Source organism: Harmonia axyridis, chromosome 5, assembly GCF_914767665.1.
Source record: "Harmonia axyridis chromosome 5, icHarAxyr1.1, whole genome shotgun sequence".
Classification (NCBI taxonomy): Eukaryota; Metazoa; Arthropoda; class Insecta; order Coleoptera; family Coccinellidae; genus Harmonia; species Harmonia axyridis.
Genome location: NC_059505.1, coordinates 2,281,150 through 2,297,561, shown reverse-complemented (window position 1 = coordinate 2,297,561; position 16,412 = coordinate 2,281,150). Strand labels below are relative to the sequence as shown.

Here is a 16,412-nt window from a genome sequence, read left to right as displayed (position 1 = left end):
CATAGAAATCAATCACATGTTTCCAAGTTTGATTCAATTTAAACGTTTTTGGGCATCTTCCAACAAAACTATTATTATTCGATCGAAATCAAAACAATAGTTACCTATTTGTTTTACCAAGCAGCTGAGTAGTAGCTTGACTGCCGCGGCTAATAGTTCAGCCAAAGCAGTCAATCTACTGTGCTGCCGAGTTAAACGTATAATTTTTTCTTCGATTGTTTTTAATGATACATCTAGGATATTCTATTCGCAAATTCTAACAATTCCACAATCTTTTTATTCCTCCTGTGGTGATAAATTAAAACGAAATTTGATAGAAATCGCAATTCTTGGAATGAATGGTTGCTATGGAAATGTATATGTTTATAATAATTATAGTTTGACAACTTATGAAATATCTGAAAGTTTTTTGAAAATATCAGATATATTTAGATATATATTATTTATTTATTCACTTATCTACATAAAAACTGTGGTAAATAAGATTTTTTGACCCATCAAACTTACATGGGGAATCACTAGAATCATACAAAAATATGTATAACACAAATTGCTACATTGTTTACAAACACGCGTTGAAAAACAACTACACATCGAATGGAATTCAGACCAGGTCATCACCGAGAAATTATTTGGCACTATAACAGGCTTTCTCCATCAACATCCCTCTGAGTCTTCTCCTCATCTGTCCCCTCTTAAGCGTTTTTAGGTTGGAAGGTAGCTTATTATATAATTCAATAGCTAAGTAATTTACGTTCACTTGAGCAGCTTTCACTCTGTGATATGGTATTTTGAAATTATCACGATTTCGTGTTTTATTTCATGATGACAGTTGTTCGTCTCTATTATTTCTTGATGGTACAGTATGCAGGCAAGTATAAAAATACTCAGCAAGGTAAGAAAACCTTCTCTCGAGAACAATTCCCTACAGCTTTGTCGCCCATGCACCCCGCACAGCACCCTCAAAGCGATCTTCTGCTTTCTGAATAACCTGGCACTCTCAGAGGAATCGCCCCAAAAGAGCACGCAAAAATTGAGAGCACTATGGAAGTGTGCAAAATAAGTCAATCTTGCAGCTTCGGGTCCCGTGAGCTGCCTGATTCTCCTTATAGCATAAGTTGCTCTAGATAGTCTCGGAATCAGCATATCAACATGAAGTGAGAAGCTCAGGTTGGGCATCAATATGACACCAAGATGTTTGACTTTGCATCCGCCATTGTTTTCTCATCTTTTGCCGCAATTCCTGATCTTCCATTCCGCAATTCAAGAATGAGGTATCATCGGTAAAGAGAATTGACTGATCAGCTGTTACATTTTCTGGCAAGTCATTGATGTATATTACAAACAAGATGGGACCCAGTATTGTCCCTTGAGGGACACCGTTGTCTATTTTTAACCAGGATGAACTTTTCTCGTCTAAACAAGTTTTCTGTGTTCTATCCGTAAGATAACTTTTCAGCAGTGATAGTGACAGTAATAGCGAGCGACTTAGAAGTACTTACTCCTCCAGAAATAAGGAAGGTGGTAAAAAATATTGATTGTCAGAAAATGTCGAATGTTTTATTCACATTGACAATAATCATTTTGCTGCCTATGCAGAAAAGTCGTTACTTTGCTGATTGATATGTGTCTGCAAAATTAAAATTTGCAATCAATCGGAGAAAATACTATATTGTGCAACAAGTGGGGAAAGTCCAACTTTTCTCGCGAGTGTGGAAGTTTGTGGCACGAGCCTGAAAGGCGAGTGCCGCAAACACAGGAGTGAGAAAAGGACTTACTCCACATGTTGCACACTATACTTTTCCTACAACTGCACAAATTTCAATAATTCAAGTAATGGACTTGATTCAAATCAAAATGACCTTCGTTGACAGTATGTGCTAATTTATTGCGTTTCCATAGAAACGACTCAAAAGTCCAATTTCATTGGTCTACCAAGCGAGGTGTGGTGTGGGAAAAGTGCCGTGGGGAATAATATTTCCCACAGTATGAGCAATACATAGTTTTGAAATTGAGTAAGCTGTGAAGAATACGCTACTTCCCGTAGCAGTTGTAGGAAAAGTCCTTTTCTCGTTCGTGTGTTCGCGAGAAAAGTTGGAAAAGTGCCGTGAGAAATAATATTTTCCACAGTATGAGCAATACATAGTTTTGAAATTGAGTAAGCTGTGAAGAATACGCTACTTCCCGTAGCAGTTGTAGGAAAAGTCCTTTTCTCGTTCGTGTGTTCGCGAGAAAAGTTGGAAAAGTGGGAAAAGTGCCGTGAGAAATAATATTTTCCACAGTATGAGCAATACATAGTTTTGAAATTGAGTAAGCTGTGAAGAATACGCTACTTCCCGTAGCAGTTGTAGGAAAAGTCCTTTTCTCGTTCGTGTGTTCGCGAGAAAAGTTGGAAAAGTGGGAAAAGTGCCGTGAGAAATAATATTTTCCACAGTATGAGCAATACATAGTTTTGAAATTGAGTAAGCTGTGAAGAATACGCTACTTCCCGTAGCAGTTGTAGGAAAAGTCCTTTTCTCGTTCGTGTGTTCGCGAGAAAAGTTGGAAAAGTGGGAAAAGTGCCGTGAGAAATAATATTTGCCACAGTATGAGCAATACATAGTTTTGAAATTGAGTAAGCTATGAAGAATACACTACTTTTCATAGCTGTTGTAGGAAAAACATATCACAGCCCTTACCACCAATCAAAGGCCAGCGAATTTCGTTTTCACGAAAACAACAAAAAAGTAAAGTTGAAGGACTCGACCTTATCGGCCGAATGTTATTTTTCGGTCACTACCTATTCATTTTCCAGTGCATGATCAACCATCGCCTCAGATGCTATTAAGGTAGGTATTCAATCAAGAGTGACTTGATGTAAATAAAGGCGCCGATTTTAGTAAGCGGAGAGACTGCGTGTCCGAACAAAACACGCCACATCCGTTTTGGCACATCCGGTCCCGTATCACGGCCTCGGCCGTCCTGATTTACTTCGATACCTGGAAACCTACTAATTCTCCGGGCGAGACTTCACAACTTTTTCTGGTTTGATGATGATAAAACTTAGTTTTAAAAGATAAAGATCGATGAGGAGAAGTTTCGATAAGATAATAACTAGGTAAAGAGGTTTGCAATACGCTCTATTAGTGTTACGTCACACACCGCCATTTTTGGTTGTCCTGTCAGTGTTCGGAATCCAAACAAATAAATTGTCATTCAAATAAGTACGGTGTCGTTGAAGGAATTGGCTTATTTTCATAAATAAGAGTATTTGAGGAACGATTTCAGTATTAATTGATAGACAGAAGGAACGAGGTTAATACCAGTAAGTTTGAATCCTGTATCATTCCCCAGATTTTGTAAAAAGCCGTGTTTATTAGTAGAACTTCAAGATCGAACTTACTGGCATTATTATCGTTCCTTCTGCCTATCAATTAATAATAAAATCATTCCTTAAATAATCTTATTTATCAAAATAAGCCAATTTCTTCAACGACAACGTACTAATTAGAATGACAATTTGTTTGTTTGGATTCCGAACACTGACTGGAGAACTAAAATGTGTGACGTCATCACTAATAGAGCGTATAGGAGTTTTCATATGAATATCCCTCTGAGTAATAAACATAGATAGAGCGAGCATTTGCCATTTTTAGTAAGCACATTTTGTCTCCAACATGAACCATCAAATTTGACAAGAGGCGCGCGGAAATGAAAACATATCAGTGATACGATATTTCACTCAATTCGCGAGTTTCTCCACGAAGAACGCACTTCTTATGTCCCAATCCCATAGTTAGTCAACGTTTCATATCAACTCAAAATATATTGAGATGAATACCTAAATATATCAGAAATTCAAAAAATAAACTTTAAGCTCGCCAAACGACGTGAAACAACCAATGACACTAGGAGAGCAAAAGTTGCCAAAACTTGGATTTCAGCAGGTAGCTACAGAAAATAATAAATATTCGGCTTACTATAAATTCGACAATTAGGAAAAATATCGGATTCCAGATATTCAAATTTGCAGATTTAATCGGGAATCACTCAAATAAATATATATCATTCAATAATATATACATTCATAACGATATAGTAAAATTGTGGATTTGTCAACGTAATCTTACCATGTTGGCGACATGTAAAAATTCCGCATACACCCTCTATCTATGTTTATTACTCTATGGAGTCAGCTTTGAAGCTGACAACTTTTAACATTTGACAAGTGAAAACTATGCCATTACTAAAAATGGAACGATACACGACAACGTAATGAAAAAAAGTCTCTCCATGAATTGTTTGTACCTCTTCTTCGATTAATTCGATTACGTGAATCTCGAAAACGCTTGCAGCTCGTAAATTAGCCCATTCAAAAATTTTCAAAAATAAAATTGATGAATTTCTAGACGCTGCCACTTCTTCTGGGTTCTGGACGCATGATACGGACTTGAATCCTCATTATGTTGTAGAAGAGAGCTCGATCTCCGAAAAAAGGCTCATTCGATGGGTCTGTGACGAATATTTCTGGATATATAACGATTTTTGTATAGAAATTCAATTTTTACTGTTTTCAAATAACAAATGTAGCTACACTCACAACACAATATCTCACAAACTAATGGTCGGACTGCTTTCAAATTTTGACACGTATCGTTTGAAGGTTGGTACTAACTGAAAATCATATAGATTCAATACTAGCACCGCCATCTGTGCATCAGACCGGGGACTTTTCATTTGGCCTAATACTACAGACACAAGTAAAAAAAGCTCTTTGGATGCCTACTTATAATACTGTAATCACAGAGAATGGAATAGAAGTTGGGACCTTTTCAAGAAACTGAATTATCGATCACACGTTGTTTTGAATAATAACATAGATATTAAAAACCAAAGTTTTAATCGATAAAATTAATGTGATGAAATTGATTCCATAGAGGTTTTGTATGTTGAGGAAGCTTTGCCTACATTGTTTTCATATTTCATTATGTTCAGTTAATCGAATCAAGTTCAGTCTGAAATGATTAATTCATTCCTAGGACGTCAGTTTTTTATGTTTTCCTTGATAATATACATATTCATTATGCAAATAATGAAATCTTTCGATCTCGCAACAACAAGGTTTTCAGATAATCCCATCAGATAGTAGTACAATATTACACTGGATTTACTTGGGTATTCATGAAGGAATTATATGCAGACTACTTGAAGACTCTCAACAACTTAAATATGGTAACTGCATGGAACAACACTAAGCCCTCAACTGTTTCTCATTTAAATGATATAGTACGATCAATAAATTCAATAAATTCATAATTCAATAAATTTATTTATTTATGTATTTATTCAATAAACTTATTTATTTATTAATTTTTTTTGCGAAAGATACATAGGCAAAACTGATAATATAAAATACCTAGGATTATTTATGAAGAACACATTGATATGGCACGATTATACACAGTACTTAACAATACAAGGAAATTCCTTGCAATAGAAATAGTAAAAATGAACTTTGGTCGAATCTTTTTTCTCCTACGGGATATTTGTTTGGGGAGGTTCTTACAATAATCGAATATAAACCTTGTTCAACACACATCGTTAAATACAAAAGTGGAATCTGAAAGTGTTGATCGCTAAACCAAAGTGATATCCAACAGGTCAGCTCTTTTCTAACATTTGGATAATGACCGGGTTTTTCACCATAATTTGACCACCCCTTTAACTGTGTTACTAAAAGAGGTACAGAAAAATGTTTTCTACAAAAGTTTCACGAAATCGACTAGTATTTTTCAACATGATTTCACAAAACGAAATATATACAGAGTGGGCAACATATTGATTGCAACTTCATTTTTTCAAACGGGACACCTTGTATATTTTTCTATATTTGATCAGCTCTTTTTTCCCTGAATTCGAATATATAACATATGTTTGGCCTATCTCTCTTATTCTGAGTACCACAGAGTTTCAAATTTTAAGAACCACCTGGCAAGCTAAGTAATCAGTTTTCAAGTGGAAGGCTGCGATTATTCAAAATGCCCTTTTTTGAGTTTTCTCGTTGGTAACGATATATGTCATACGTTTGTCATTGAATGAAACTATTCATCGAATATGCACTACACAGCGGCGGAAAAATTTGAAATATTCTCATTATATGTGGAGATCAATAAAAATAAGAAAGCTACATGGAGAGAATATATGGAGTTGCATTCAAATCCCCCAATTCCAATTTATATTGAAAAATGTATGTCATATCGTTGCCAACGAGATAACTCAAAAAAGGTCATTTGAGTTATCACAGCCTACCACTTGAAAACTGATTACAGAGCAAACCAGGTGGTTCTTGAAATTTGAAAATCTGTGGTACTCAGAATAAAAGAGATAGACCAAACATATGTTTTATATTCGAAGTCAGGGAAAAAAGAACTAGTCAAATATAGAAAAGTATACAGGGTGTTCCATTTGAAAAAATGAAGTTGCAATCAATATGTTGCCCACTCTGTATATAATTCGTTTTGTGAAATCATTTTAAAAAACACTAGTCGATTTCGTGAAACTCTTGTGAAAAACATTTTTTTGTACCTCTTTTAGTAACAAAGTTAAAGGGGGGGTCAAATTATGGTGAAAAACCCGGTACATGCAGTAATTGCATATATTCAATAATTTGAAATTTATATACCAGAATGAGATGATAAAAATCACAAATGCACATATTCACTACACAAGACAAAAACAGAATTTGCAGATACCGCAGGCCAAAACAACAATGTTTCAGAACTTAGTAAGTATACTACTTGTCCCAGAATATAAAGGATATTCCAATAAGGGGTTTCATTTTGAATAGCCCCCTATCTGGGCAGATGTAATTTTTTAAGCTGTCATTTCACATTTGACAAGTAAAAACTGGGTGTCGTGAAGCACCTTTCTGGGCTGGCAATGGTGGAACTAGTGGAGAAATTTGAGCTGTTGGTATGAGTTAGAGGAGTGAAGAATCAAAACTATGTGCGTCGTTCAAGAACAACTGAGAATATTGCTGAATGCTGATGTAGCCTGCACTGTAATGGCCGAAAATGAAGTATATTTATGTGGACGACGTTTATTTCAAACGACATGGCGTCACACAGGCAATAAAAATCGTAATCTTGCAGAAAAGTATCTTCTCCGTGAACACAATTAGCCACCTCGATCTTGTGATCTAACACCCTTAGATTTTTCTCTTCTATCTACTACCTTCTTCTCTTCAATGAAACAAACAACCATTGATTCATCCTAAAATATAATCTTTTTTCTCAATATCAAAATAATTGTATATTCTAGGACAAGTTGCAGAATGGGCTCCTATTCCAATACGAATGTGAAATTCGAAAACGAGCGACGAAGGAACGAGTTTTCGAACGCATGAGTGTTGGAATTGCCTTCTGCAACGAGTATTAGACAAAATTTCAGTCAAGTTTTATGAAATATTGTCGAAATTCAATGAAAAATTCAAATTATACATCCTAGTGACATTTGTATTGTATCTTGGAAGTTGGTGTGACTGTTACGAACATTGACAGATTACGGAATATGAATTTGAATCGTACGTTTCGAATTTTGAAGTAATTTATAATTGTGCATTGAATTCGTGAACCAACAGATTTAAGAGAAATTGCGAATAATGTCGCGAATCATGTCTCTTGATCCAAATTATATCATATTGTCAATTGATGTGTGTTGAAATTTGACAGAATTGGAAGTCTATGTAGGTGTAGACAACAACAAAACGAAAAATATAACTGAAAACAGTGCTGTAATGAGTTCATTACAGCACTGTTTTTAAAACTGTAATGAGTTCATTACAGCACTGTTTTTAAAACTGTAATGAACTCATCACGATACTGAAATAGAGAAAATATTTTATTGGAAAACTCTTTAGATCTGTCAGCCCCTTAAATCTATGAGCTTTCTAAACCTTATTACAATAGGGCATTGCCTGAAAGTTATTTATAAGTTATCGATGATCTAGATGGCCGTAAAATATCCAGAAAAAACAACACATTTTCAAATTAATGATTCAATTCGCCTCGTAAAATCCGCTATAAACACAAAACCCACACTCAGTTGGCAATCTCAAAATCTCATCAAGGAAAAAAAAGGCCGATGAAAGTGGAACAATAATAGCTACCAATCGGAAACTGTGATTAAGTATTAACATAAAAAAATCACGGGAGTTAAACGGTAAAATTGATTCAGAACCATAGAATGAGATTATGAATTTGCGTGACGTTCCTACGTCATTTGTCACATCGAGAATTTCAGCTTCTTTGAATCAAATTACACGACAACCTATTGGGGTTAAGACGGGGCTCTATGGTAACTATGAAATCCTGAAGCGGCAGAGAATCGCTGGAATAGTCAGTCTGAAAAGCGAGTTTGTGCGCTGAAGTCTCCGGCCGACCTCGTAGACTGTACCTCTACTTCTTCGGAAACTGCGATGAACTTTTCAGTGGTCGGACTTTGATTTTTCGTTTTGATACTATAAAATTTTTTCGAGTGTTTTTTGAAAATATTTTTTTTCGAATAAATGTTCGATGAAATAACTTGAACGATGGCTTCTACAGGTGGCAAAAAAGGGGGGAAGGGACCCCCTAGAATCGGCAACGATAAAAAGGATTCTAATGATACAGGTACGGGAATTTACGAGTTAAAAAAAATTATAAAAAGTGTTGTATCGAGCACTCATTATTAATTTTTCAAGTTGCGAATTATTATTGCGAATAAGAAAGCTCAGTCTCTTTTTTTCCACAAGTCGTGAAGTTTAGTAGGAGCAAAATAAACAAAAGTTGGGAGAAGTAACAACTATTCAATAAAATAAAAGAAAATAATTTCCTCAAATATTTTAATGTTAACAACAATTGTTTAGCTTACACTGTCTTCTTTAGGTTAATTTAACATAAGACTAATAAAAAACACAATAGATAGACAACGAAATTTGATTAGCACAAGAAAACATCTAATAAACTTCACAGGTATACATTGGATATTTGTCGCCTGGGATTTGCAAACTATCTGAAGATATTGAATAATGAGAATGAGTTTACAAAAGAATATTTGAGGAAATCATTTTGTTTTATTTCATTTTATAATGAATTTCCTCCATCAAGTAAGAGCAGAAACCATCAAATATTCAAGACTATTTGCATGTTATTAGAATTTGAAATTTATTAAACTTGGGATATCATATTGTTGAATAAACTCATGATTATTATTGAGATGAACTTGAAAAATTTCTTCATATTTCACCTAAGAATTCCTATTCTTTCCTGTATTAGAAATTTGCAATAGTATATGAACCCCCATGTTGTAATGACGTCAAGAATTACTCTTCAATTATTTTGCAATCAAGATTGCATGCCAAAAGAAGTTCTAGCTCTAATGATAAATTGTTTTCGTAGTTTTTTTCAATGTATTCTTATTTCAGACGCTTCTCATTTGAATATGATTATTTTGGCCGAAATTTTTGTTTTATTGTTTGTAGTTAATCAAATAGAATATATTTTTAGCATTCGGTCAGAAATATCGGCCTTTAAACACATTGCATGTTTTAATTGTTGGAAAGAGTGAAGGTTTTTTTTTGGATATTTGAAATAAAATCTAATTGAAAAATAATTTTTGGGGATAACATATTGACCAGAAGAACGGGGAATAAATATATATACATACCATAGAGTAATAAACGTAGATAGAGATAGAGATTCGAATATTTGGAATGCGATAATTTTCCTAATTGTTGAATTTATAATAAGCAGAATATTTATTATTTTATATATCTACCTGCTGAAATCCAAGGTTTGACACTATTGTTCTCCTAGTTTCATCCGTTATTTTACGTCGTTTGGCGCTCTTGAAGTTTGTTTTCTGAATTTCTGATATATTCAGATATTAATCTCAATATACTTTGACTTAATATGAAACGTTGATTCCCGTATTAAGTGCGTTCTTTGTGGAGAAACTCGCGAATTGAGTGAAATATCGTATCACTTATATATTTTCATTTCCGCGCTTCATGTCAAATTTGGTAGATCATGTTGGGGATGAAATTTGTTTACTGCAAATGACATATGCTCCCTCTATCTATGTTCATTACTCTGGGATACATACATTTCTGCTGAATTTAATTGTAGTATGAGATATTTTTTATGCAGATAATGCCGGTATAATTTCAATATAAAGTATACAATGGAAAACCAAACCAGACAAGTGTGACACAATAGGAATATGCTCAAGTTAATAGTTGCCTAAAAGTTTTCATTTATGTATTAAAAAGTGCAATTAGTGATCTCCATAGTTTCTGAAGATGACAACATTGTTGTTAAAATGGCGGTAATCGCAAATGAAAATGCCTTGAGGTTATTCAATAAATTCAAAGGTTTCCTTTCCAAGAGTTATTATATTTGCAATGTTTATGGTAACCAATAACAATTTTGACGAAACATTTCCTTATATTGATCTGGTACGATATTTTCTAGGAAGCAATAAAGACCCAAAGGAAAAAGAAAGAGAAGATGTTGTCAGCAACTCACCTGTCGAGGCAGAAGACGTACCAGCTCCTAAACCTCAAAGTGCTGGAGCGAGTGTTCGAGATGCTGCTCAAAAAGTGCTCAATCTCTGTCAGAAAGCAGAATGGGGTCCGGTGGAGCAAGTGCTCAAATCGATGGAGAAGGCCCTTGCAAATGCAGGAGAGGACGTTATCAGCCTTCCACTTCTTGGCGTTATCGACTTGGTGAGATAAAAATCATAATAAAATTAATTTTAGTGAATTCAAGAATTATATTTCTGAAGTACATATTGAAATTAGGTATTACCTAAAGTTAAAAAAAAAATGAAACTACACATGAATATAGTAGGGCGAAAATTGAGATCAAATTTCATTGTATGGAGCGCTCATATGTTGCGTTAATATACAGGGTGTTCCTGAATTAGAGGTACAAAGAAAAATGAGATATTTCTTGGGTGATTGCAAGAAAAAAATCCTAAAAACATAGGCCGACAAATGCTTTTTTTTCGAGATACAGGGTGTTTTATTGTAGTCCTACTTTCTTGTGATGCTTATACCAATTCACCGAATATTTATCAACCTTCGCGACAGATTAATTAAATAAGTACCTAAACTTATAAGCAATTTATTCATCACAGCCTACTAACTGGATCTCTATAATAATTTCGATTTTCCTGGGGAATACTAGAGAAATGTTTAATTTTTTTCTGGAAATTGTTAGAAGATACGACAAAATTCAAGAAATCAAAAAGTGTAATAATAAACCAAAGTTTCTTTTTACATTTTTCTTAATTGCCAGTACTCCACAAAAAAATAATTCCGGAGGAAGAAGCGGGCACTGTTCCAGAAAAAATATCACCCTGTAGATTCGGATTCAAAATAAGCATATAACATGATGAAAACTTCAAATTGGAATATCTGTCCCAAATTTAAGTTTGAATTCTTGTGAAGGGAAGGTTCTACGAGAGGAAAAGTCAAGAAAAAATCAAACTTCAACACCCTTTATCCTGAAAACAAAGCGTTTGTGGGCCCATGTTTATAACAATTTTTTTCTTGAAATTATCAGAGGAATCTCTCATTTTGGTTAGTACCTTCAGTTTAGGAACATTCTCTTTGTCAGGACGCGATTCTAGAAGTCAAAATATGGAACAAGGCTCAAAATTAATAATAATAAAAATTGGTCATAATAGTCATACCAAAAAAAACAATTTTGACATTTTGAAAATTGATTAGGTAGTGTTCTTGTTAGTTCTTTTGAAGGAGTATGGCTTAATGAAGACTAATTTTGCAGAAGAGTATTTGATTTGATGTGATATTATGACAGTAAAGGTTGCTTTAACTGACATAGCATTGACATTATTGGAAAGTTTCGAGCATGCTCGTTTCAAAATATATTATAACCTTAAATCCAGAATCACTGTTTTTAAAGAATAAATATCTGTGTTTTTCTGAAGTTTTCTTATAATAATGTTGCTGTGAAAACATTACTGCCATAAAATCACTCAAACTTCATTGGATCAATGCTGATATACTTAATAACTATTGAAAGATATTAAATATGTGTTCATAAATCTTTTCATATGAATACTCAAACGGAATTCTTCTAAAAATAACGATAATCGTACAATAAAAACCTGCTTCGCTCATAAATAACATATAATTTACTTTTAATCTCTTCAATCAAAAGAGGGTGACAAATAAGAAAGTAATCAAGTATTTTGCAAGCTTGGCCGTCATGGTAGCATAATTCTCATCAAAATTGGTTCCGCACATAAATTACACATAATTCTGACATTTCTTCCATTAAAATTGAGTGATAAATGATGGAGTACATTTGCACAATAACATCAACAGTGCACAGAATTTACATAAAAATAATACATAATTCCGAATTTGATTTTTGTAGATTCGAGCAAAATAGTAACTTATTGCGGGTGGCTAAAGGATTTGTTATTGATTTTTGCTCGTCGAGAAACAAATGTACGTTCAACATTTCACCCAATAAGTCCCAGACTCAACCAGTAAAAACTCTCTTTTATTCAAAAAATCGACTTGATTCGTCAACATTGTCAGTTTCAAGACTGATACTTAGGTATACCCGCTTCTCTATCTTTTCAAATGAAATTTCTGTATTGAGATCCATCATAGCTTTCGAAATAGGCTTCAACTTCAGTATTCACTTCTTCATTAAAATCAAATTTCTTTCCTGGAGCAAAAACAGTCAGTAACCACTTGGGGCCAGATCTGGAGAACAAACTCAAGTAGCTTGAGCTTGACTTGAAACCAACTCAAGTTCGAGTCAAGTAGTAGTTTTTGAATCTTGGTCAAGTACTCAATAAATAAATGCTTGACTTGACATTGAAAAACTACTACTTGACTTGAACTTGAGTTGATTTCAAGTCAAGCTCAAACTACTTGAGCTTATTTTCAAAAATTGAATGTCTTTGAATAGTTCTTGAATGATCATTGCTTTCATAAATAAGAAGGTTTGATTGATATGATATAAAAATAACCTTTAGCTTTACTTCTTCTCCATTGTATAAGGGCTCTTCGTTTTATGGAAGCATAAAACTAGGAAAGGTTAATTAGAGCAATTGTCGTAAATAAGCTAAACCAGCAACCATTCTCGGAAAGTCATATAGGTGACTTCAGATGGCTATTAAACGTTTGGATGGCAGTAATTTGTACGTTTCATTTCTAAATAAAGAGAGAATTACGATTCGTGATAATTATTCAAATTGTTATGGAAACTTATGAAAACGTTTGCATTTCCATTTCTTCAGCATATCAGCATAATATTTATGGAAATTATTGAAAAGAAAAAACTATCAGATGGTTTAAATACCAAGTTTTAAATTTGTAGAAATTTTATTTATATCTCCTGAAGATTTTATGGTATGTCAAAACACTAATGGAAATAATTTAAATTAAATAGTTTTACTACTGCTACTTTAAATCCAAATAATTCTAATCTGATAGAATGTCTAGACCTCCATATTTATATTTATAGATTCTTCATTGATTAGGCATACATTGCACGGTTTTTTGCATGTCTTGAAGCTTTTAAAGGTCAGTTAATACAAGATCTCAAGCAGGTCAATCACCAGCAATATCACATCTTCGCAGATTGCATGAAATGCATAAAAATTACCCAGATTTTCATCGAAAACACATTTTCAGTGATCATTTTCACATCGAAGGCTATGTTGATAGGTCACATTTGGGGCTCCGAATATCCAAACATGATTGTAGAAAACCCTCTTCATCCTCAACATGTCACTGTTTGTTGCGGTTTTTGGGGTGGTTGTGTGATTGATCCTTACTTATTCGAAAACAAGGCTGGTGCAGATGTAGCGGTGAATGGATTGCGCTATGGAGCTATAATAATTGATTTTCTATGTCTATAATTCGAAGTTATTGATGTGGACAGCCAAAATAAGGCAGCGGACCAACAATGGGAGTTCCTCTGGATGAACACTCTTGGTCTTGCTCAGTCAAAGACATTTGGTATACCAGGAAGCTCTTGAAGCTGTCTAGAGCGGAACTTCGGGTAATGGTTGGACTGCTGACAAGACACTGTAGGTATAGATATCTTTTGTACAGCATATATAAGTCAACAGATGAGATTTGCAGGCTCTGTGGAACAGAGGTAGGCAAATCAGAGCATATGGTGTACAAATGTCCGCGGTTGACTGACCTAAGAAACACTCACCTGGGAAAGTCAGTTCTGTATACTTAGAAAAAACAGCCAAGACTCCTAAATATGTTGCCGGTTTCTTTAACAGTATCAAAAGCCTCCTTGGGTTTGTATTAATTTGTAATTATGAATGATAATATTAATATTGAGGACAGGAATTGGTGATATTGATGTGGATGGCGTTCATTCTTAACGTGCCACAAAAGCAAAAACCAATTGCAATTTTGCAAGAAAAATTTCCTGGCCATATAATTTTTAAAGAGGTGATCAAAATTGTCTAGTGAGATCTTGTGATTTTCAACTTTTAGACTTTTTTCTTTGGGACCACGTGAAAGATAAGCTATATAATAATGCTTCACAATCAATTCAAGACCTTCAAGATGGAATTCGTGAAGTTTTCGAGGACATACAACCGCATATGTGCGAATTAGTCATGGAAAATTACATGAAAAGGATATGGTGGTGTAATCGTAGCGATGCAGCTATTTGGCTGATATCGGTAATGGCATACCTGCCTCTTTACAATTGAATAAACGTCCATTGATTTCACGAAAAAGGGGTTTATAGCTTGGCTCAATATTCAAGCTACTTGACTCAAGATCAAGCCAAGTAGCTTGAAATCAACTCAAGTTTAAGGCAAATAGTAGTTTTTCAATGTTGAGTCAAGTTTTTATTTATTAAGAAGCATGACTAAACATTGAAAAACTCCTACTCGACTTGAACTTGAGTTGATTTCAAGTCAAGCTCAAGCTACTTGGTTAGAGCTTGAGTCAATTAGCTTGAATATCAAACCAAGCCGTGAATCTCTAATATCAAAATAAAACCCTTTACATGTGTATCAAATATTATTAGTAGACCCCCATGATAAACTTCAAAAACAATGCTTAATTTCAGATGAAGATTATGCTCCTCTCAATTCTCAAATGATATTGATATCCTCTTTTTTGAGATTTATGGTTAACATTCGATCTCTTCGGAGGGAGCTAGGTTCCCTGGTAACGTGGTACCTTGACTGGTTGCTTCCATTGAATGTATCCAAGTTTCGTGTACTATATATAGGCAACAATAATCAAAGACTACCCCAAAGTTAAGTTAAGTTAAGTTTTAAGTTCTACGGCTTCGACTACCAGGGCCATTAGCCGTGTGAATTAAAGCTCAATGTGAGATCACTTTCTTCTTCTGCTGTATATGGGCAAAAGTAAATATTTCATTTCGACTAACATAATAAGACATGAACGTGTAGATATAAAATAAATAAATATATACATAAATAGTAAAATATAAACAATATTTACAACATATACAATATAGGGATAACTCTGGTAAAATAATTTAGATGGAAGTATATATAAAATAAATAAATATATAAATAAAATTATAAAATATAAACAATATGTACAATATATTCCATATGCAATGAGTTACAAATGTTCAGTTGAAAGAGAAAAGCCTAGTCAACACAAATGGAATGGTGAGTATTATAGCCATTCGTATATATTTATTTCTTTGCAGAATTCGAGTGTATTTTTCATTTCAGCCTCTTGAGACAGATTATCTTTCAGTGTTAATCTGATGTTGAAGTTTTCTCTAATTAAGGAATATTCGGGACATTCACATATAAGGTGAGTTATTGTTAACATTTCACCACAGTGCTCACATTGTGGTTGACTTTCCCTTCTCAGAAGATATCCATGTGTGAGTTGAGTGTGACCAATACGAAGACGGTGTATTTTGGTCATCTGCTCTCTGGAAAGATTGATAGCAGTGTAAAAAGATCTGACATCGGGTTGTACTTGTCTGAGTTGGGTAGTTTTCACAGTCCATAATTCCTGCCATTCTTGCATACACCTTACTGAAATGAAATTTTTCACGTCAGATACTTTCAGAAAATTCACATCTTGTGAATCAGAATTTGTCGCCTCGCGCGCTTTTATGTCAGCTTCCTCATTCCCTTGTATGCCTACGTGACTTGGAACCCAAATGAATTGCATGTCAAAGCCTCTTCTCATTAAATGATATAAAATCGACTTGATGATTTTAATTACTGGATCTTCCGTGAAAGTTTTTCTTAATGCCTGTAACAAACTCAGGCAGTCAGTGACAATAACAACTTCTTGAGGTTGTTCCCGGATATAGCAGCACATTAGAGCTTGCAATACTGCATACTGCTCAGCAAAATATACAGAGGATAGCGGG

General features: G+C 34.2%; 1 protein-coding gene and 1 long non-coding RNA gene across 2 annotated transcripts in view; both read left to right on the top strand.

Annotated features, from left to right (window-relative positions):
• The first annotated feature begins 8,141 nt into the window (after nucleotides 1-8,141).
• Nucleotides 8,142-16,412, top strand: part of LOC123679710 (serine/threonine-protein phosphatase 6 regulatory ankyrin repeat subunit A) — a 46,105-nt gene continuing 37,834 nt past the window's right edge. Inside the window, exons 1-2 of the mRNA XM_045617127.1 lie at nucleotides 8,142-8,648; nucleotides 10,491-10,744. Coding sequence (XP_045473083.1) covers nucleotides 8,570-8,648; nucleotides 10,491-10,744 — 333 coding nt within the window. The 5' untranslated portion in view covers nucleotides 8,142-8,569. The remainder of the gene's footprint in view (nucleotides 8,649-10,490; nucleotides 10,745-16,412) is intronic.
• Nucleotides 15,307-15,975, top strand: LOC123679711. Its single transcript, XR_006747422.1, has 2 exons — nucleotides 15,307-15,687; nucleotides 15,754-15,975. It is a non-coding gene; the product is annotated as an uncharacterized LOC123679711 (long non-coding RNA).